The sequence below is a fragment of the Amia ocellicauda genome, chromosome 18 (genome assembly GCF_036373705.1).
Source record: "Amia ocellicauda isolate fAmiCal2 chromosome 18, fAmiCal2.hap1, whole genome shotgun sequence".
Lineage (NCBI taxonomy): Eukaryota > Metazoa > Chordata > Actinopteri > Amiiformes > Amiidae > Amia > Amia ocellicauda.
In genome coordinates, this window is record NC_089867.1 from 16,271,534 (window position 1) to 16,294,572 (window position 23,039).

At 46.3% G+C, this 23,039-nt stretch overlaps 2 protein-coding genes across 3 annotated transcripts; both read left to right on the forward strand.

Annotated features, from left to right (window-relative positions):
- Window positions 1-1,942: 1,942 nt before the first annotated feature.
- Window positions 1,943-8,739, forward strand: LOC136713726 (Golgi integral membrane protein 4). Of its 2 annotated transcripts, none has more exons than XM_066690930.1 (15): window positions 1,943-2,400; window positions 2,981-3,272; window positions 3,623-3,697; window positions 3,890-3,939; window positions 4,091-4,144; window positions 4,303-4,453; window positions 4,567-4,649; window positions 4,940-5,083; window positions 5,200-5,388; window positions 5,593-5,747; window positions 5,934-6,121; window positions 6,258-6,328; window positions 6,504-6,644; window positions 7,406-7,501; window positions 7,636-8,739. In XM_066690930.1, exons 2-15 carry the CDS (start codon window positions 3,086-3,088, stop codon window positions 7,732-7,734), a joined length of 1,683 nt encoding a protein of 560 aa, XP_066547027.1. In that variant the 5' UTR covers window positions 1,943-2,400; window positions 2,981-3,085; the 3' UTR covers window positions 7,735-8,739. The 2 variants fall into 2 exon arrangements, with proteins under 2 accessions (XP_066547027.1, XP_066547026.1); XM_066690929.1 differs by having other exon boundaries at window positions 1,946-2,400; window positions 5,931-6,121.
- A 3,863-nt stretch (window positions 8,740-12,602) lies between these two features.
- ssu72 (SSU72 homolog, RNA polymerase II CTD phosphatase) lies at window positions 12,603-16,498 on the forward strand. Its single transcript, XM_066690628.1, has 5 exons — window positions 12,603-12,928; window positions 14,254-14,397; window positions 14,867-15,006; window positions 15,185-15,303; window positions 15,575-16,498. The coding sequence occupies exons 1-5, from the start codon at window positions 12,849-12,851 to the stop codon at window positions 15,674-15,676; spliced, it is 585 nt and encodes a 194-aa protein (XP_066546725.1). The 5' UTR covers window positions 12,603-12,848; the 3' UTR covers window positions 15,677-16,498.
- Window positions 16,499-23,039: the final 6,541 nt, after the last annotated feature.

Here is a 23,039-nt window from a genome sequence, read left to right on the forward strand (position 1 = left end):
GGGTGTGGTCCTGGTCAAGACAATCTCCTGAACTCCAAACTGAATGTCTGAATGGGAAAGAAAGGTGATTTAAGCAATTTTGAGCGTGGCATGGTTGTTGGTGCCAGACGGGCCGGTCTGAGTATTTCACATCTGCTCAGTTACTGGGATTTTCACGCACAACCATTTCTAGGGTTTACAAAGAATGGTGTGAAAAGGGAAAAACATCCAGTATGCGGCAGTCCTGTGGGCGAAAATGCCTTGTTGATGCTAGAGGTCAGAGGAGAATGGGCCGACTGATTCAAGCTGATAGAAGAGCAACTTTGACTGAAATAACCACTCGTTACAACCGAGGTATGCAGCAAAGCATTTGTGAAGCCACAACACGTACAACCTTGAGGCGGATGGGCTACGACAGCAGAAGACCCCACCGGGTACCACTCCTCTCCACTACAAATAGGAAAAAGAGGCTACAATTTGCACAAGCTCACCAAAATTGGACAGTTGAAGACTGGAAAAATGTTGCCTGGTCTGATGAGTCTCGATTTCTGTTGAGACATTCAGATGGTAGAGTCAGAATGAGAATGAGAACATGGATCCATCATGCCTTGTTACCACTGTGCAGGCTGCTGGTGGTGGTGTAATGGTGTGGGGGATGTTTTCTTGGCACACTTTAGGCCCCTTAGTGCCAACTGGGCATCGTTTAAATGCCACGGCCTACCTGAGCATTGTTTCTGACCATGTCCATCCCTTTATGACCACCATGTACCCATCCTCTGATGGCTACTTCCAGCAGGATAATGCACCATGTCACAAAGGTCGAATCATTTCAAATTGGTTTCTTGAACATGACAATGAGTTCACTGTACTAAACTGGCCCCCACAGTCACCAGATCTCAACCCAATAGAGCATCTTTGGGATGTGGTGGAACGGGAGCTTCGTGCCCTGGATGTGCATCCCACAAATCTCCATCAACTGCAAGATGCTATCCTATCAATATGGGCCAACATTTCTAAAGAATGCTTTCAGCACCTTGTTGAATCAGTGCCACGTAGAATTAAGGCAGTTCTGAAGGCGAAAGGGGGTCAAACACAGTATTAGTATGGTGTTCCTAATAATCCTTTAGGTGAGTGTATAATGCAGTGTAATGTACTGTACTGTAGTGCAGTGACGCCTGACGATGGCGCACTCTGGTGGGTATTTGAAGAATTACACCTGCCTGCGAACACAGCAGCGAGGACGCCATCTGCAGGCCAAAGCATCCGGGTGCCATTAAAGATAAGCGAGTGTAAATCATGTTCTGTATTACCCGTATTTGTTTGTTTACTTAATGCTTGTCATAATTATAAAATAAGTTTCCACCATTCTTTGTGTACAGAACGGACTGGCCCTGTGGATCTCTCCAGAGCGGCTGTGTGTATTTGTGTAAGAACGCACACTTATTGTCCCTGCCTTCCGAGTTAAGGAATGGCCGCCGTGTGTACAGACTTACTGTTACTGCTGATATGTGTATATATGTTTATTGCTTTGGCAATACTACAAATGCTCGTCATGCCAATAAAGTGTGTTCATGCTTCCCTAACCTCGTGTTCGCGCTGCGCATTGTTTACTCGCTTCTATCAACCCATTGTTTGTTTAGACTTCTCGGCGACGGCTTCCCATTGGCCCAGCCGCGCTCGGTGGGTGGGGCTAGGGAGGAAAACGACCAGAGCGTCATTTTTTACAGGAACTCGTAGGCTGTCAATCATTTAAAGCGACAGGCAGGCGGCCCAATAAGCAGGGCGGAGGCGGGGGTTGGGCGGATTAAGATTCCAAAACGGTGCTGTCAGAGGCGGGTCGGGTTTCTCTTAAAGGGCCAGACGCCTGCAAAACAAAACCAGCCCGCAAAACAGCCAAACACACGGAGACAGCGGGGCGGCTCGCTAATCAGAAACAGCCACAGATGCACAGTGTCGTGCACGGCCTTAGAGAGTATGCAAACCAACAGATCATTATCACAGCGCCCGCCCCTTGTCTCTCTGCTCCTCCTGCTCTCCCGGGAGAAACTGTGCTGTCCCGCCGTGCAGTCAGATGAGAGTGTGGTCGCGGGTGCAGAGGCTCTGCTTTCCCAGCCCGTTTCCTGCCTCGGTCCGTCTGCGCCGCTGCAGCTTCCTGTCCGGGACCGAGGCTCCGCTCCAGCCCCCAGGCGTGCCTCTCCGCAGGCAAACCGCTGCGCTCACTGTCCGGCGCTGTCCCGCTGTCCCGCTGTCCCGGGCTCCGCGAAACCCGTTTGCATGACTTTACTGTGGAAGAGACCGTAAACGGGAGAGAGAGGGCGTTAGGCAGGGCACCGTCGCTTATAGCTGGGGAGGGACGGGACAGCAAGAGAAGTAGGGGAAGAAGGAGACGGAGCTGCCTGCCAGTCGAGGACTGCACAACTGGTACTGCTGCCAGTATTACTGCTAATACTGCTACTGCTGCTGGTGCTGATCCTGTTACTGCTGAGACTAGTGCAACTACTGCTACTGCTACTGCTACTGGTGCTGATCCGGCTACTGCTGAGACTAGTGCAACTACTGCTACTGCTACTGGTGCTGATCCTGCTACTGCTGAGACTAGTGCAACTACTGCTACTGCTACTGGTGCTGATCCTGCTATTGCTGAGACTAGTGCTGTTACTGCTACTGCTACTGGTGCTGATCCTGCTACTGCTGAGACTAGTGCAACTACTGCTACTGCTACTGGTGCTGATCCTGCTATTGCTGAGACTAGTGCTGTTACTGCTACTGCTACTGCTACTGGTGCTGATCCTGCTACTGCTGAGACTAGTGCAACTACTGCTACTGCTGCTAATACTGCTACTGTTACCATTACTGTTACTTCTGCTGTTGCTACATATTCCTTGTTACTACATGGTTTTACTAATAGTGCTAAAAGAGCTGTATCTGCTGTTACTACTACTGTACTACTATGATGATGATGGTGATGACGACACCGACCGTGTGTCCCCTCTCTCCCCAGGGTGATGGGTGGGGGGGTGTAAGAGCCGGGCCGCAGTGCAGGAGCCCCGGCTAGCCCATGTCCCGATAGCCCCTCGCCCGCGCTCAGAGTCTCCAACCCTGCGCCATGGGGGGGGCGCTGTGCTGGCGGCGACAGAAGGGGGCGCTGCAGTGGGCGCTGTGCGTGCTGGTGCTGGGCACGGCCTGTGGGGTGCTGCTGTTGCTCAGGCGGCTCCAGGATACGGCACACTCGCTGGACACTCAGGCCACACAGCACCGGCTGCAGCAGGAGGCGCTGTCCGCACAGCTGCAGGGTGAGGCTGTAGAGACACCGCTACCATGAACCCGATAAACTGTACTCTTATTACCATATACTATACACAACATTAACTAATACACTATATATATCATTACCTTTTACATCATTTTGTATATACACCTGGTACACCATATACTATATATACCATTAATGTATACAGCATTTATCATATACACCATCTAAACTAAAAATAAGTGATCAAATAAACCACAAAACCAAGGGACACTGACAATTGACTTTGGAGAAAGGTTGACACTAGTTATTATGGTTCATATTACAGTATATAGAATATAATGTAATAAAAATGCAATTATCTCTCTCTCGCTCCCTCCGTCTCCCCCTCAGTGGTGTATGAACATCGCTCCAGGCTGGAGAGGTCACTGCAGAAGGAGAGAGCAGAGCACAAAAAGACCAAGGAAGGTCAGGGCTTTCTGACTGTCTGATCCCTTTACTGTCTGTCCACATTCTCCCTGTCTCTGGATTGTCCATTTGTTTCTCTCACTGTCTGTTTTTCTGTCTGTCTGTCTGTCTGTGTTGATGTCTCTTGACTGTCCCTTCATCTCTCTAGTTATCTGTCTGGCCCTCCCACACTAACTGTCTGTTTGTCTGCAGATTTCCTGGTGTACAAGCTGGAAGCCCAGGAGACCCTAAACAAGGAGAAGGTAATAGACACTGTGCTGTAGCAAAATGAACTGTATACACACACTCTATTGTAGGCACACTGTCTGTACAAAACCTCATGTGGTGCTTTTCTTTCCCTTTCTCTCTTCATCCCTTTCATATCTCTCTCCCTCCCTCTTTCTCCGAGAGCAGCAGGACGCTATGAACAGATACAGTGCCCTGAGCTCCCAGCACACCATTGTCAAGGTACTGTGCTTCGCTGAGCCATTCCTAGTGTGTGTGTGTGTGTTGCAGTGGGTATATGTTGTGTGTATACAATCTGTGTGTATGTAAACAGTACAGACCATTATATTTTTGTCTCTCAATGTGTCCGTGTGGTGTGTGTGTGTATGTGTGTGTGGCAGACCCAGCTGTCCGAGGTGCGCTCTCAGCTACAGGCGGAGCAGGCGGAGCAAGGGGAGCAGCGGTTGGCACAGCGCCGCGCTCTGGAGGAATGTCGCCAGCGGGAGGCACTGCTGCGCACAGAGAGCCAGGACCACATCAGCACTCTGCAGGGTCAGCACTGACATAGCACTGACACACCCTCTCTCTCCCCCCACAGACACACAACCCCCCCCCCCGCCATCTCTCCCCACAGACACACTAACCCTCTTTCTCTCACCCCACAGACACAGTAGTGAAGCTGAGGGAGGAGAGTAAGCTGTTGAGGAAGGCTCATCAGGATGTTCATACCCAGCTACTGAGCGCCCAGGTAGGGAGCAGATCCAGTCGAGTCCCTGGCTTTAGTCCCAGTCTGGGGACTCTGCTCACACACACTGTGAGTGGGGCTGCCAACCATCCAGGATTGTACTGAAGTCTCCAGGAATTAGTGACAGATTTAGTGTGAATTAGTGTGTCATTGTGTCTGTGGGAGTGTTTCTATATGACTACCTTTGTGTGTTTCATTATGTGATTGTGTCTAAATGCATTTGTGTGTGTAATGCTACTGGTGTGGGGTCCTGTCTGTGAGCTGCCAGTGACATGCCTGCCTCTCTCCCTCAGGCCCAGCTAACAGAATTCAAGCAGCTCAGACAGGCACTGCAGAAGGTGCCTGGGCTGAAGCTCCCTGGTGGGAACCTCCCACAGGCACATGGAGGGGAGCCCCTGGGTCCTCAGCTGGGGCAAGTGCAGGCTGTCAATCAAAAGGTATGATACACTGACTGACTGACTCACTGACATGGGAACACTGGACCTCTGAGTGTAACCAACGTAGTTCCTCACCTCTCCCTCATCACCCCTTTCCCCTCTCTCTGTCTTCTCAGGTATCCATAGAGCTGTCCCTGCCAAGCCTCACCCCTGCCATAGCACAGGCCAAGGTCAGCGCCACGCCCCCTTACTCCCCAGGCAATGCTGTGATTGGACACCCGAATCCCCTGTGGGCAGGGCCGGGGCAGAATCAGAATTCTGTGGTGCAGAGAGGCGCAGTCAGGTTGACTCGGACTGTGAATACGGTACTGAACCCGAACTGTGTGCTCTCTTTCACCCTCCCTCTTTAAGCCTCTGTCAATATCCTTCTATTTCTCTCTCTCATTGTACAGTACTGTACTGCTGCAGAGTCACTGACTGTACTGAACTGTAGTGCTGCAGTCACTGACTGGAATGGACTATACTGCCGCGTCTCTGAATTAAACTGAACTGATTGGCTTTCCATTCAGGTTACACATCAATCAGAGACGAAGCTACTACAGGTTCAGGTTCCACCCGATAGGCTGGTAGTCGAGCAGTCATCCAATCAGAAGGATCAACTGGTTGATTCCATGGCAAAGCAGGCAGGGAGTGAGCGATTGGCACATGGGTGGCATGTGGACAGGTACAGTGGGAGTTTGTGTGTCTGTAAGCTTTGCAGTGTGACTGAGGCAACTGGTTGTTCGATAGCTTTTAAGTTTTGAAGTCGATTGGTCAGTGCTGTCTGTTTTTCTGTCGTTCCGAAATCAGTGTTGTGCATTCCTGTTGGTCAGTAATCTGATGTTTTGTGTGTGTCCATTGGCTGCAGCAGGAACAGCATCACCAGGAAAGCTAATTCCTATCAGAGGCAGGACCAGGACTCCCAGGGTGCCAGTCAGGAGCCAGCGCCCGATCATCTGCAGAAGGATGCAGTCAATGATCTAAAAGGGGCGGGGCCTGTAATTACCAATGAGAACAGGCCTGGTGGAGAAGGGCATGATGAGGGAGAGCTGGAGATTGGTGAGACTTGCTTCAGTATAACTCAGTGGACAGGTCCATCTCTGTATAGCACAGTCCAGCCTACAGTCCCCTGCAGACCAGCCCAGTAAGGTCAGTGTAGTCATGGCCATTCTCTGCTGGTTCTCTGTCTCTGCAGATGGTGCACTGGGGGAGGAGAAGGAGGAGGAGCTTCAACAGGGACAGGGTATCATTGCTCAGGAGCCAATGGTGAGAAGGAAAAGAGGGACTCTTCTTTTTATTAACTAATAGCCATATTTGGGTGAGGGTCTGTGTGTGACATAAGCCATTAGGGATCCTGGGGTGGGGGCTGAGGGTATCAGTACTGAGGGATGAGGAAGTGGGAGACTGTGAGTGGCCCTGATGTTGTGGGCTGTCCTGGCAGATGCCTGATGCCGAGGACCCCAACAACCTCGGAGAGGACGAGCTGGAGGAGGCGGGGCTAGAACACCCTCACCCAGAGGGTGAGGAGCAGGTCCCCACAGGCCACCCCCCCAACATGGAATCAGAACTGTCAATCAGACAGGTACTGCAGGAGCTCTCACTCTGTCTCTGTCACTCTCATTCAATTCAGTTCATGTCAATTCAAGGTGCATAATTGACATGCCATATATAACACATTGCCAAAGCATTACAAAAAGAGATATACATAACAATGTATGGGGAAAAAAGAAGACATGACATGTCATATCAGCAAAACCTTAAGCAACAGAGTGTGAGCTAGAACCCTGTGAACAATCACAACATGGAGAGAGAGATGGAGAAGGAAAGATACAGAGGAAAGGCCACTAATATTAAACTGAACTCCTTAGTATTAGCAGCATGGAACAGTCCAGAGACAATACACAGAGAAAACCTTCACGTCTAAATAGTATTTCTAATAATAATTATAGGTTCTTCAACAGTAACAATCATAAACATCACAGCAGAAAAACTAAATGTTTTTTTACAATTATACTGGTGGATATATTCTCTCATAAGCTGTGCCCCCATGGATGGAGCTCACCAGCGCCCCCCTTAGTCTGTGGTAGGCGGCTATATACTACGCAGCTAGAACGGCTGTGTGTCACTGGCCCAGTAAGATGTCACTCAAATTCAAATTTAAATTCAAAACCAGCTTTATTGGAATGACATGTTTACACAAGTGTTGCCAAAGCATTTACAGATACAGTAAATACAATTAAAGAGTAAAAAAAGTTAAATAACTTTACAGGTTTACACCTCGCTCTGCCACAGTCTCCCTCTCTCTCTTTTTCTCTCTCTCTCTCTCTCTCTCTCTGTTCCCAGGGTCTGCTCCCCAGGGGCCCCCCTCAAGTGGCTGTTGCTATTGACAACCATCAGGAGACCCCAGAAGACTACCAGGAGGATCTGGACACTGATAACGTATGCATCTGTCAAATCCTAATTTGACTGTCTCTCATCTGTCAATCACAGTCACTTTTTGTTGTACAGAATTAACCAGTTACTGAAAACCACTAAGGATCTTCATGTTTTTGTGTGTGTGTGTGTGTGTGCAGGAGGAGGGGCCACAGCTGGGAAACGCAGAGGATCAAGAGACGCTACCAGAGGAGGAAGAGGAAGATGATGAGGAGGAGGGGAACGAGGAAGAGTACTGAGCCCTGCAACTCTTCACTGTCAACACATCGGCTTCCTCCATGCTTCCTGATCATACCACTCTCCCACTCTGCCTCTCTTCCTATCCCTCTATCCTTCTGACTCTGTATCCTGCTGGCTTCCTGGGGCACATGCAGTTTTTGAGCTGAGTAATCTATTCACTGGCACAGCTGAACTGAGGCTGTGCTGTACAGCACCAGGCTAAGGAACCAATCAGTAGTCATTACGAAGTTCCCAGACAGCCAGTAAGAACATCAACTACAGCCAGTGACAACAACCAATCAGCAATACATTACAACTGCTCGCACAGCCAATAACAAAAGGACTACAAGTGTTCAATAAACTTGTATTATTATTATTATTATTATTATTATTATTATTATTATTATTACTGTTGTTGTTAATTTTATTATTGCTTGTGCTGTTGGTCTGTGGTGCTGTCCTGAGGGCAGTGTGCTCAGTGCTGCTCTGGTTTGAATGCTCACATAGTGACTCTGGATATGGGACCCAGACTGAGTTCCCACTGCAGCCGGAGTGAAGCAGGATGGGGGGGCTGCTGGCGTGATGCACTGACCCCTGATCCCCAGGTCTGCCCCCAGGCCCTACACTGCAGGAACAGCCTCATTCCTGCTGTGGTCACTGTAATGTGACGTTATAATACTTTATTTACGACAGTTATTTTACATGTCAATTATGGCTGCCATTACTCTTGTATACTTTTATATTCCTGTGACTATTGTTATTCCCTGTCTTATCATTTGAATGTGCATTTGCATGAATGTAACTGACTCTGCAGCAGTATAGTACTGTACAGTCAACTTACTATGTGCATGCGTGTACATGGCTGTGTGTATGTGTGCGTGAGTGTGTGTACATGAGCGAGTGTGTGTGTGAGTTTGAGGGGGTGGGGGGGAGGTGGTCAATGCACACAGGACCTCTGTTGCCCTGGGTGTCTTTGATTGGACCATAGCTTTTGTACTTTACTCAATAAAGCTTTGATATAATTTTACACTGAGCTGCTCTCTGTCGTGCCTTCCTGTCAGCCTGGCTGTGTGAGTGAGTGTGTGTGTGTGAGGCAGTGCTGTATGTCAGCATGTATAGTAATGAGGTGTGTTTTTATGAACTGTCACTCACACACACACACACACACACTCTCTCCCATCGGAAATGGGCAGGCAGCGCCGTCAGCGAGAGAGAGAGAAAGAGTCCAAAAATAACACAGCGCCTTCCATTGCTTTCTCTGTTGAGACGCCAGACGTGAGTCATTAAACATTAATATCAATATTTTTAATGCTGACGATGGTGATTGTTAATGTTGTTATTTACATTCTTCTGTAATTATTATGAATCCATGCAGCGCATCACTGACTTATTATTGACCAGTGTAAAATCGCGGAGACAGTCGCTGCATTGGCTCATTAATAAAACATCGTTCTGTTCTTTTAGCATTATAAAATAAGAACAATTATAATGATAATAACATTCTCCTCTCCTGTTGTTTATGCGTATAATGACGGTTAAACGCTGTCTCCTCAGCGTCTCCTGCTTTGTCGCAGTAGCCTAGCACAGTCTCCAGGACCGGGCAGCGGCGGTGTGCGCAGCGCAGGCGGATCCGCAGCGGCGGGTGTGTGTCCTCTCCGCTCCCCGGCCACTCTGGCGGCTTTCTGCGGCGAGTGGCGGCGCTCTATGCGGGCGTACGGCTGCTAGGCGGCGCCATGCCGGGCTGGCTGCGAGCCCTGCTCCTCGCATGTGCCGTGCTGCTCGGCGCTTTCCGGGCTTGTGGAGGGGCAGGGCCAGCCGGCAGGGATTCGGTGCCACAGGCGCCCTGGAGTGCAGGCTTGCAGGGAGCTGGCCTGTGGGAGCTGGGTGGGGTGCACAGCAAGCGGAAGAGAGATGAAGATTCATTGCTGTTACCATCAGAATCATCAGCCACCAGCACGCCAGCACTGGAGCGGGGAGAGGGAGAAGCAGCACTGACCCACACCAGCCACTGGGGCGAGGACCAGCACAGCAGCAATGACGATGATGGTGATCGAATAATGGCCCCAGGCTCCACGGCTGCAGAGCTAAGCCATTCTGAGTATAGCAGCTCCAGCAGGGTGAGAAGGCGGGGCAGCAGTGAGGGCATGGCGGTGGGGATGGTGTGTGTGTACCGTGTGAGCAGGGGCAGGGCGGTGGGTGGGGTTGGGGGTGGAAGGCTGTGTTATAGGGAGCAGCAGCACGGGTTTGAGTGCCGGCAGGGGGAGTGCCAGGTGGTGCGGTCCTCGAGGCCAGGGGGGCTGGTCGCCAACCTGCTGAACAACGGTAGCGTGCTGCTGCAGTGGGGGGGCGCGGGACAGGGGGAAGTTCCAATGGAGCCCAGCCAGGGGCAGAGAGCTTGGGGGCAGGTACAGCAAGGGCAGGGGCAGCAGGTGGGACTTGGGGGGCATGGGAGGGAGGTGAGTTCAAATCAGCAGGAGCAGGAGGGAGGGGGACTGGTGGAGGCACAGGGGAAGGATGGAGGGAGGAATGGTGGAGAGGGAAGGGCCGGGGGGCTGGCCCAGCAGAGCAGTGAGGGGCAGCGGAAAGTAGAGGGTGCACAGGTCGGGCGCAGGGGGACTTTGTGGCGGGCGGGGGGGTTCTGGCTCAGCTGCTCGTGGAATGGTTCATACTCGGAGCTGCAGTGTGATGGTGTAGCACTGGGCGCCGGCTGCCGTGACTTTCTGCTGACCGAGCTGCAGGACAGTGTGCCATACCGCGTGTGCCTGCGCCCCGCCTCCGGCAACAGCCCCAGCAGCACAGACTGCCTGGAGTTCTCTCTGCGCCCCCCTGCTGTGCAGGAGCTGGTAGTGGCCATGACGGCGGTGGGCGGGGCCATCTGTGTGATGCTGGTGGTCATCTGCTTGCTGGTTGCCTACATCACTGAGAATCTCATGAACCCCAATAACACACACACACACACACCACACACACATACGCACACGCCACACACGCACTGTTCGCATAGTCATCCTGCACACACACACGCACACGCACATGATGACACACTGACTCACTGACACAGTGATGCTGCAGGCAAACTCGCCCACACTGACACTAGTGCTAACACACTGACACACTGACGTACAGTGTGTGAGAACCAGAGAGACTGCAGGAAGTGAGGTCTCAGGCCTGGACTCGAGTAGAGGGGAATACTGCAAAATACTGCACAATACTGCACAAAACTGCAGCAATGATTGGCCTCCTCAAAATATAATTTAGATACATTGCAATAAAACGAACACTTTAAATACATTTTTGAAATATATCTAAAACACACGCTGTGTTGTGTTGATGTAGGTGGAGTGTCTGAGTACACCTCACATACAGGGGCGTCTCACAGCCTGGCCTTTGGAAAGTGTGTTCAGTATATCTTCCATTTTGTCATTTTCTCAATATTGCAATGTGTGATGCCTCACTGTGTCTCACTGTGGCTCAGTGTATATGTCAGTGCATCAGTGTGTGTCAGTGTGGTAGGTTGGTCTTGTCCATAGACAATAGTATAGAGCAGGACCAGAGTCAGCTATATACTGATAGTACACAGTTCATGTGTTGTATCTAGCTTCACACAGGGTAGTCTAACACTGTGCTATAGACAGATAGATATGTAACTGATAAGTGTAGGTAATTAGAGAATAGATAAGTAGATTCATAATTAGTTAAGTAAATATATAAGGAAATAAGAGTATATAGTGTCTATATACATTAGAACACAGTAGATAGATAAGTATATATACAGCTAGAGAGATGAGTATAGAAATTGATTGATATATAGATAACAGTGTCGATCTACAGTCCAAGTTCATTGTGATTGGGTTCTGGTTTGTAAAAGGACAGACAGACAGCAGCCTGGGCTGTGCTGGGACCCTGTGTGGATCCTCACAGACCAGTGTGTGCAGGGTCTCCAGTGTGTGCAGCCGAGAGGTGCTGATGCTGTGGCTCACTGTGCCACTTTCAGACTGTGTGTTCCTGTGTGTCAGTGTGTAAATCAGTTTGTGTCAGTGTGATTGGATTAGTCTGAGTGTGTCAGTGTATCCATGTGCCTGTTTCAGAGTGTCAGAGTGTGTCAGTGGAAATCCAAGTACACTGTGAGCCCTGCCCCATGTCAGTGTGTCAGTGTGAGTGTCCAGCGCACTGTGAGCCCTGCCCTGTGACCTGTCCCCATACAGCTCAACAGGCAGACTGAACTCGTGACAATCCTCCCCCATCATACCCTGATGTGTATATAGCTATAGATATTGATGTAGATATAGAGATAGAGGTATATATTGTTTACTGTATATTGTATATTGTACATGTGGAGCCGACTCCCTATTTCTGTACCTGACCACACAGCCTTCACAGTAAATAAAGGACATTGCTGCTGGAGGGGCTCCTGTCTCTTCTGTACTGACCCTCACTGTTGGCACCCCAGCCCAGCGCTGCGACCGAGGGTGTGTGAGAAAAGGGCATAATATACACACAGTCACTGCATTTTCTTAGTGTGTGAGCTGAACATGCACTGTGACATATGTGCAAAAACACATGGATTCATTCTCTTGTCACGTTCCTGATTTTACACAGAACTGATGTATCATACTAAGGACGAACTAGAGAGATACAGCACTGGCATTACAGGCACTGTCTCAAATTCTCAAAAACTATTTTTATTGGCATGAGTTTTCACAGCGTTTACAGACCCAGAAAGAATAAAATCAAACTAAATGTCTCCCCCTATCGGACACCAGATCTGTGGTGTATACACAGTATTGTGGGGGAGTTTACAGCTTCGTACGTCATACCCGAATCAGGTGGAGCAGGAAAAACCTTCCTCGGCTTCGGATTGGTCAGATCTGTCATAGACCCCGCCCCACCGGCCGCCATTTTAGAAACCAGTCAGTTGTGCGGATGGAGAGTTGGTCGGTCTTTAGTTTACATTCGGGAGAACCTGCGTTTTAAACAGTCGTTCGGCTTGTTGCACAGGAGCAGAGCAAGATCGTCCTCTCGTCTCCTGGTCCCGGCTCTACCTCTCCTCTCACCTCACAAACAGGTTCTCTCTCTCTCCCTCCGGTGTGTCGGGTTTCGCCGAGTCGCCCAGAAGTCGCCCCACGGCCCCGAGATGCCGAGTCACCCGCTGCGTGTGGCGGTGGTGTGCTCGAGCAACCAGAACCGCAGCATGGAGGCGCACAACATCCTGAGGTAAAACACTGGGATAACACACTCACTCTGACACCCTCACACACAGCAGCCCACGCCAGCACAGCACCGTGGACTGCCTTTCTCATATACACAGTCGCTGTGCACTAGGGTCAACACACTTGTACAGTCACTACAGTAGCATGCACACTGGTGCACGCAGTAAAATACACTATATATTCTCAGGAAATGTCATGTATACACACACCATTGTTTCAGTACTCTAGGGTGAAGTGCTATAGTAATGCACACTTAACACTGGTTCTGTAACACACACAGTATTGTACTCTATGGCAATGCAACACTGAGGGAGAGCACGGTTTAATACTGATGCACTACAGCCACACGCACCAATCTGCTGTAAAGCACTGCCATTGCCTGTCCTCACTGCACAAACGCACTGTAATGCACTAAGACTCAACAATCTGGAGTGGATGTCTCGTATGCAGACAGTGCAAGTCTTCATACCCACTACATACGATCATAACACACACACCACCACTATCGATATCACTGAGGCACAACAATGGCGAAGACCAGAAGAGGAGGAAGAGAAAAAGCAATACCCTGATATGCAGCGTGGCCCCACAAGTGTGACGTACAGCGCAGTCGCACAAGCCCCGGTGCCGCACGGAGGTCTGCGGAAAGGACCGAGCCCCCGTAACGGCCTGGCCCCGGCAGCAGCGCTCGGACACCCGGACGACGGCGGAGCTGGGCAGCGCTGTGGCTCGGGAGCCTGCTCTGACCCTACGTGGTCTGTGTGTGTGTGTACTGTGATTTATGCGTATTGAGCAGTTGTGCCGGCCAGATTAAACGGCAGGTGTGGTGAGTCGTGTTTTGGCCGGACTGGATGTAAACAGTGCGGGCATTGCCTAGCTTATGAGCGTAGTAGTTGCAATTGCAGGTGTCATGTATAGGCAATTGGTATTGGGTTATCTGTCTATTTTAAGTGTATATATGTGTGTTCTTGTTTAATATTTAGTGTTCCTTGCTGTGAATTTCTGTTGATTATTGCCGGGCTTAGACATTTCGTTTAGATGGAGGATCTCAGAGTGAAGTGTCGGGTGCTTCCGGGTTGCCGGCTCTTCACGTGTCTGCAGAAGCCCTAGTGTGTTGCGCCTGCGCTGTAGTGTTCAATTTCTTGGTAGTTTCGCTTCAATTGAGACGGGCTTTGTCGTTAGCAGTGTTGTCAAAGCAGACCACCACACTCGATAGCACGACGCTGTAAATAGCAAGCATTTTTTCTGCAGACTGAATTGTTCATTATGGAAGGAATTGAACCAATGAATGATCTATGTATGTCTCTCTCCCCTCTGCCCCTCTCTCAGTAAGCGTGGTTTTGACGTGTCCTCCTTTGGGACGGGCACCCATGTGAAGCTGCCCGGGCCGGCTCCAGACAAGCCCAACGTGTATGACTTCAAGACCACCTATGAGCAGATGTACAATGACCTGGTCCGCAAGGACAAGGAGCTGTATCCCAACACTACTCCAGCAACAGCTCAGTCTTACACACACATTCCACTTTTCCAAAAAATTGCCTATTTGGAATGAGCAACAAAAATACTAATACTACATACTAATATAGATCATGAAGAAATAAATACTGATTTTATCAGAATAACAGGAATAGAAAGGACAGCAGCAATAACAAACAACAGTAACAGTGGGTCCGAGCACTTGAGGCCCTCAGGCTGTGATAGGCCACTACATATTTTACTTCTCCCAGGATGATACTTTCCCCCTCTTTTGGATTCAATTTCTTGTCTCTCTGCTTTTTTCTTCTTCCTCCTCTTTCTCTGTTCCCCTCTCTTGTGCTTTCTTTATCTGTTTTTCTGTGCCTTCCTTCTACCTCTCTCCCTCATATATATGTGTGTATATATATATATATATAATGTGTGTGTGTGTGTTTGCAACTGTGTTCCTTGACTTGGCCCAACCCAGATACACCCAGAACGGCATCCTGCACATGCTGGATCGCAACAAGCGCATTAAGGCTCGGCCAGAGAGGTTCCAAAACTGCAAGGATCAGTTTGACCTGGTGATCACCTGTGAGGAGAGAGTGTACGACCAGGTGCTGGAAGGTGAGAGCGGGAGGAGTTCATGTTTAAATGCTCTGCTGTCATAAGTTAAATGGGGGGTTGCAAATTTGTGTAAATGAAGACAATATGCTTACTGTCTGTCTTCCTCTTTCCCTCTCCCTCTCTCTGTCCCTCCTTTCCTATGTCTGTCCCCTGTTCTCTGCACCCTGTACTCTGGCAGACCTGAACTCCCGGGAGCAGGAGACGTTCCAGCCGGTTCACGTCATAAATGTCGACATCCAGGACAACCACGAGGAGGCAACGCTGGGAGCCTTTCTCATCTGCGAGCTGTGCCAGTGTGTGAGTGTCGGGGCCGGCGTGGGAGTGTTGGGGCCCTAGTGCTGGTGTGTGTGTCCAGTGGCGATTCTAGAGTGTGTGGGGGCCCTAGGCCAAATAATTCCTGACGGTGTTTTCTCCGGGGAAAACCTGGGGGGGGAGGGCGGATGGAGTTTTCTCCTGTGGGGCGGGGGGGTTAGGGGGTGCGGATGGAGTTTTCGCCGTTGAGATGCATACCCCCTTGCGACCCCCCTCTGTGTGTGTCCAATTAAATCCTGTTGTGACTTTCTCTCAGATACAGCACACTGATGACATGGAGAATGAGATGGACGAGCTGCTGCAGGAGTTTGAAGAGAAGAGCAGCCGGCCCTTCCTGCACACAGTCTGCTTCTATTGACACGACACAACACACACACACACACACACACACACACACACACACACACACACACACGCAGCAGTCTGCTTCTACTCACACACAATTCAACCCACGGTCTGCTTCCACTGACATGCACATACAACACAACCCACAGTCTGCTACCAGTGAGACACATACACAATGCAACAGTCTTCTTCTACTGACCTACAGCGCGCACAAAACTCACTGTCTGCTTCTACTCACACGCAACACACACATACACACAGGGCGACACAGTCTGTTTCTACTTGTACACAACACACTCAAACTAGCACATACTATCTCTCATAAGCGCAACACACACACACTCACCCTCACACACAGTCCATTGTTCACAGGAGCTCAGTGTGTCAGGTGGCTCTCAGCAGGGGGCCTGCGGTTAGTCCTGACCCCAAACTGTACCCCCCCCCTCCTCCTCAGCAGCCCCACCAGCACTGTACTAACCCGAGGAGGGGTGGCGCTGCGGTTCAGAACAGTAATGATTGCGATCTTGATGCACCTCATAGTTACAAGAAAGCAGAACTCAATAGTTCTGCTTTACAATTATTTATCTTTTTTTTTTTTTAATTTGAATTTTTATGATGATGATGATGATGATGATGAATTGCGACTCCTGAGTCCTTAATGCCTGGATTCTTTTTTTTAGTTTTGTTTTTTTTCCCTTCCCCATTTGGTAATTTAAAAATGGAGAAAAAATGCAGAAAGAAAGTTGAGAATTTGCAGTTTGAAACGGTGTCTGAGTCAGGAGCGCCTGTATGTGTGTCTGTAAATATATAAATATAGGAATAAATATCCAGAGGAGCTGCGGCCTGCTGTCTTTGTGGGGGGTTTGGGGTAAGGGTTGTCTGGCTGGGTGGTTTAAGAAGCAGTAGGGTGGTCTGTGGTTGGTGCGTTTCCTATAATTTACTTAATTTATTCTCCCAGGTGTGTCTTTGGTTTATTTCAATCAATTAATCTGTCAATAAACCGACCTTTATTCAGTACAGCATCCAGGAATTGTCACAGAGCGGTGCAGGACTTGTGCGCTGGAGCAATCAGTCTGCACAGGAGCTCCTGCAATCTTGAACCACCAGGGGGAGTTCAATGCCTGCAATACCTTAGACACACCAGAGGGAGCTCAGTTTAGATTTATTAGATTAGATTTATTGGCATGACCTGCGTGCTCTGGTGTTGCCAAAGTTTTAAACAAAACCAAAAGAAGTGTTACATTACATTGAAAATACAGCACAGAGTAACACAAAACAGGGATGTGAAAATACAAACATGGAATTAAACAAGACATCGACTGCTTTCTCAGTTCCTACACACTCTCTCAGGTTGTGGCAGAGGTACCGTCTGCTCTTCCTCTCCCAGTATGATGGATAATTTAGTGTGGTCTAGGGGGAGTTTCCATTCTTGAAATTGGATTTTGGATTTTGTATGTCAGCCCTTTGTCTGTATTTTGTTAAATATATATATATATATATATTCTTTTTTTTAGGTATTCTGTTACTTTTATGTTTTTGTTTAGGGCCTGATAGCAATGACATTTATTCAGTAATTTTATTTTGTTTGTCCACATTTCTGTGTAGTTGTTTTCTAGATTAAATTCATTTTTTGTATTGTTGTTTTTCTAATGTTTTGTTAGTGGCTTGGATCTGAAGCTCATTGGGTTAAGTTAGGCTTGGTTCTGTGAGCCTAAGAGCCAGTTGGGTCCTTGTCTGGGGAGGGCTGGTTGCTCAGTAGTGCCCTGTATTTATAGGAATCAAGGTTGGCCTGGTTTAGATGGAACCAGGGCCCTGTTCCTTTTAGCTGGCTAACCGAGTTAGTCAGATAACTTTGAGGATAACTTGACAGAAGTCAGGCTTTTTCCATTCCTCGAAGCAAGCTTAAAAGTCCTGCTGAGTAAGTTACTATATGAACACATCCTTAACCTCAAACCTGCTCCAGCGCAGGCTAACTCGGATCTGTGAGGAAAAGCTTGTGTTTCTACCCAATGAAAGTGCTTGACACACCCCTCTGAAATGGCAACACCCTTACTTCAAGGAACAATTGTATTTAGATAAGCTTTTCAGATAGAACAATACCTGAGAGATCACAAATATAATTTTTATCATTCATAGGTTTTCCTATTTGAGCGCTACAGATTCAGTCGGTAAGGTATAATTTACCTAATGGATGTACTCGAGCCGTACATTACCAAATCACCTGGGGAAGCCATGCTTTGACCGTAATGCAGACTATATGCACAGGGCTGTGCTTTTTTGCTAGTGGCGTATTTCTATACTCGGATCAAAATATTGGCAAATCTGCTGCTATGAGGTTATATGCAATTTAACAAATAGGTAATCCTATAGTTATTGTATTACAGACTACATTATTATGCAGAGATCCACAAAGTCATTGCGCTGTACACTCTGATCCCCATCAAGGCACCTCATGACCAAATGAGGCAGATTTTGTGAACAGGAAATAATTTCACAGCATTAATGTACAGGTGCTTATGACGTTAATGACGATGTTAACATCAATTATGCAATGCCTGTGCTAGACAGTAGAGTTTCAGATTTTGGATACTACTGTACACTGTACTACTGTATCCATGACTTGACCTCAGTTATATGATCATATGATCTGTGAATCCACCTGCCTCATTTCAAATATTGAACCCAAGTGCCCAGGCTCTGTGCACGACTCAAGAATATTTAGTCTATTGTGTCACAGATCAGGTGTAGGAAATAATCTTATTTGTCAGAAATCATTGCTTAAATATTTATTTTATTAAGTGATCTTATAGTGTTTAGCTCATAGGTCAATATGATAGAATGTCCTGTTAATTTGGCTAAAAATGTGAAGAAAACATTTATATCGGACAGAATAATTAGTACAACATAATACTAAAGTATTATATATTTTAAAAAGCACAATAGAAAAATATGACAACGATTCTGATGCAGTCCATGTTATATTCCATTACTACAAGCATGCTGATTTAAATTGGATGTGTGTGAAATTATTATATTGGGGTAAATACATATCTTGTGTAATAAAACAATATACATTTAAAATTAAGTGATTTTTTGCCATGCTTCCTCTCTGGACTTGGAAGCAGCACTGCCATACAGCAGGACTGGTTGAATTATTGAATTAAAGATGTGGAGGCAAATTTCTATTGGTAATTTAGTTTTGCCAAATCGAGTCTTTATGGTTTATGGCATAGAAAGCCCATTGTACCTTTTACTTTAATGCATTAATAGCCAGGGGGTTCTTATTCCATGCAGTACCACAGACACACAGCAGGGTGAGTCCTTTAAGCTTTGTATTTAGGAGAGAACATTTTGTAAACGATAAATACCCTACAATTGTAATGGTCTCTTAATGTAAAATGTATGACATCACAATAGACTGTGAAATAACAATCTAGTCCTTTATACAGCTTTTTATTATACAACTGTAGAGACCCTGTTACTGTTAGAGCTGTATAGCACCACACACGCATGTACTGCTACATAAACCCACAGTTATTTCTCAGCAGGTGCTAAATCTACAGGCGGCTTCACAAGCAAAAGTTTTTCACACACGACAGGTCACAATGAGTACAGTGAAGTCAGGCACACGGTACACGTCCTACTGCAAGTCAGCTTAGATCAGAACACAAATACAGTGCAATTGGCTACAATATTATTGTCATCGATATCCTCAGAGTATTCCTTTAATTATGTTTTATCAATATAATTATTGTGTAATGTCTGCAGTTAAGTGCTAAGTGTTGTCAAGACACATCTCACACTGTAATGAGCAGCGCGGCGGTGCTCAAGAACAGAAAACACAAATCTGCATTCAAACCCAAACAACACACCACCATTTATGCACTGAGCGCTGTTTTGCGTCGCACTTCATCTGCTTGTGAGAACATGTAGTCTTAAAAGGTCTTCCGTTTGGACAATCACTAACTCCTCACACAGCTCTCGCGCTACCGATACAGAGCTTCATTATGTTATACTAAGCTTATTAGCACCACAGTGAAAACAATTATCACTGCATTATTTCTCAATAATTATTCCGTTAATATTAAGTAACTTTGCTTTGAGATTTAGAGCATTATAGGCAGACCAAGAATACATTACATATATTATTTTTAATTGGCAGGGAGTTATACATGGTGCAGTAGTCTATAACGATATCGACTTGGACATCAACTTATTGGGGGGGAAATTAGAAGTTGTATTAAAAGTTAAGATTAATATGCTTCAAACAATTTGTATAATTGTATTTATAATCCTCACTATACATACAGTACTGTGCAAATGTTTTAGGCAGGTGTGAAAGCATGCTGTAAAGTAAGATTGATTTAAAGTCTATAAATGTCAAGCAATTAACTAAATGCGAGTGAACAGAAGAAAAATCTACATCAAATCCATATTTGGTGTGACCACCCTTTGCCTTCAAAACAGCATCAATTCTTCTAGGTACATTTGCACAGTTTCTGAAGGAACTCGACAGGTAGGTTGGCCCAAACATCTTGGAGAACTAACTACAGTTCTTCTGTGGATTTAGGCAGCCTCGGTTCCTTCTCTCTCCATGTAATCCCAGACAGACTCGATGATGTTGAGATCAAACTGCCTGCTGCTACAGCCAAATATTTCAAATTTAGACTCATCAGTCCACAGCACCTGCTGCCATTTTTCTGCACCCCAGTTCCTGTGTTTTCGTGCATAGTTGAGTTGGTTTACCTGGTTTCCACGTCGGAGGTATGACTTTTTAGCCACAAGTCTTCCATGAAGGCCACTTCTGACCAGACTTCTCCGGGCAGTAGATGGGTGTACCAGGGTCCCACTGTTTTCTGCCAATTCTGAGCTGATGGCACTGCTGGACATCTTCCGATTGTGAAGGGAAGTAAGCATGATGGGTCTTTCATCTGTTGCAGTAAGTTTCCTTGGCCGACCACTACGTCTACGGTCCTCAACGTTGCCCGTTTCTTAGTGCTTCTTCAAAAGAGCTTGGACAGCACATCTGGAAACCCCTGTCTGCCTTGAAATGTCTGCCTGGGAGAGACCTTGCTGATGCAGTATAACTACCTTGTGTCTTGTTGCTGTGCTCAGTCTTGCCATGGTGTATGACTTTTGACAGTAAACTGTCTTCAGCAGCCTCACCTTGTTAGCTGAGTTTGGCTGTTCCTCAGCCAGTTTTATTCCTCCTACACAGCTGTTTCTGTTTCAGTTCATGATTGTGTTTCAACCTACATATTGAATTGATGATCATTAGCACCTGTTTGGTATAATTGTTTAATCAGACACCTGACTATATGCCTACAAAATCCCAGACTTTGTGCAAGTGAACCTAGAAGAATTGATGCTGTTTTCAAGGCAAAGGGTGGTCACACCAAATATGGATTTGATGTAGATTTTTCTTCTGTTCACTCACTTTGCATTTAGTTAATTGATAAATAAAATCTATTAACATGTCAATTTTGAAAGCATTCTTACTTTACAGCGTTTTTTCACACCTGCCTAAAACGTTTGCACAGTACTGTATGCCTAGTATACTTCCAACAAAAAAGTTAAATAACGCATTATCTCGTATTAATACAATAATCATTGAACAATAACCCAATATTATATCGTATTAACTCAATTATTCCGAAATAATGCAATATTATATCGTGTTAACACAGTAATTATTTTTCTCAGTGGCGCTAATAAGCTTCCATAATATTCAGTATGTATCAGTAAGGTTAAATTAAATTCGCAACCTTATGCTTAGGACTCCAGAGCCATAACCACTAATCCACACTGCTGCCCTGTAAGGAAGTATGATTATTAATACTGATCCTACGGTGGAAATAGCCCCTACATGTAATTCAATTGTTCTTATATCGTAACCACTTTAAAATACGAACCCAATAAGGAAAAGGAAAAGTGTCCTAGAGACCAAAAGGTGTTATAATATGGGATTACGAAACTGTAGCTGTGCACCGCAAGAATACATCTATATTATGTTAACTACGTCTTATTAATCCTATTGAGTCTGTATTGACATTAAATTGCAAAAATACAAAACTAATGATCATGCCTTAAAATATGATATATTCAATATACTATAGCAGTCATAAATGTCCTAACTTAAACAAATAATAAACTTATTTGTGAGTTGAGCAAACTGTTGGTATTAATTACATTTAGCTCTTTTTACTCTGTGGCTGAAAAGGTTTGCTTACTCAATGTGTTCGAGTTGAATTAATTAAAATAAGTGCTGTGAAGAGCGTCTCATTACTGATATTCAGACATGCGCAGAAGGCTCATCACCGATGCCGCCGGGAAGAATGAGAATATTCCAGCTCGTCTGGTCGCTTGTGACCTACATTTACAGGTATGTGTTCAACAAACTTAACATCGGCTCGTTATTGTGTAACATATCTCTATTCATCTGCATAATAATAATTCAAAATACATTTCTATCAATCGCCCATTTAACTCTGTGTAATGTGGATGATTGTGATGTTTGCTCACAAGCTAACAAGTGTATTTTGAAAGACTTTGCAAGTAAATTCATTTTCACAGGACTGCCGCTGTGCACATTAGTGTGTATCTAGCTACCAATCTAGTGCAAACTTTTGTCTGAATTATGTCTATAGAAGATGCATGCAACAAAGGTTAAGAGAAATAGACCTGGCTCTGGCGAGAGGCGCTTTTTATCTGCAGGTAAAATTAATAATTCAGCCCTCAAGAGGTTGCATTAGTAATTAAATTGCAGGTTAACCCTTTTCTGGCAGCTCATTCTAATTTTATTCAAATTCATACAATGACAGAATAGTTTATTACACATTAGCCAGTATGCTATTTTTTCTCCAAATTACCATAGAATCCTGTCGTACTTAATACAAAAAAATAAATGAATGTTGATTTGGTTTTTACGTTATTATATTTATTTACCCTTGTTTTTTTGTTTTTCCTTTACATAGTTGTGTTATTGAACTCTGGCCAGCTTTCTTCACAGAAATTCATATGGGTTTCAGTGAGTTGTTCATCTTACTGCAGGCAATGTGTCTGAGTATTAAAGCTATGTAAATCCATGATTCAAATTGTTGTTTTTTTCCAAACCACCTGCATTTTTAAGTAATGTATTGGCTGTTTTATTGTGACCTTGAAGAAACCATGTCAGTGTTTGTATTTCTTAATGCTTGTTTTTCACAGAGTTCATCATGACTTTTGTGAAAGCCTCGATCTACACACTGCTCGGTTCACTGACCTTTTTAAATCCAGGAAAGGTCATGCTGGACAGATCTTGGCTGATTTCTTATAGCAGAGGTCAGTAATGTGTGAATGTTTTCATTATGCACTCACGATGCTCAATGTTCCTCATT

Bases quoted from the DNA above. Each gene is read 5' to 3' on its own strand.
- LOC136713726 (XM_066690929.1), top strand. From the start codon at position 3,086: ATGGGGGGGGCGCTGTGCTGGCGGCGACAGAAGGGGGCGCTGCAGTGG. The intron at 3,698-3,889 runs GTCAGGGCTTTC...GTTTGTCTGCAG, and splicing joins GCACAAAAAGACCAAGGAAG to ATTTCCTGGTGTACAAGCTG. The intron at 4,650-4,939 runs GTAGGGAGCAGA...TCTCTCCCTCAG, and splicing joins CCCAGCTACTGAGCGCCCAG to GCCCAGCTAACAGAATTCAA.
- ssu72 (XM_066690628.1), top strand. From the start codon at position 12,849: ATGCCGAGTCACCCGCTGCGTGTGGCGGTGGTGTGCTCGAGCAACCAG. The intron at 12,929-14,253 runs GTAAAACACTGG...CCCCTCTCTCAG, and splicing joins GAGGCGCACAACATCCTGAG to TAAGCGTGGTTTTGACGTGT. The intron at 15,304-15,574 runs GTGAGTGTCGGG...ACTTTCTCTCAG, and splicing joins TCTGCGAGCTGTGCCAGTGT to ATACAGCACACTGATGACAT.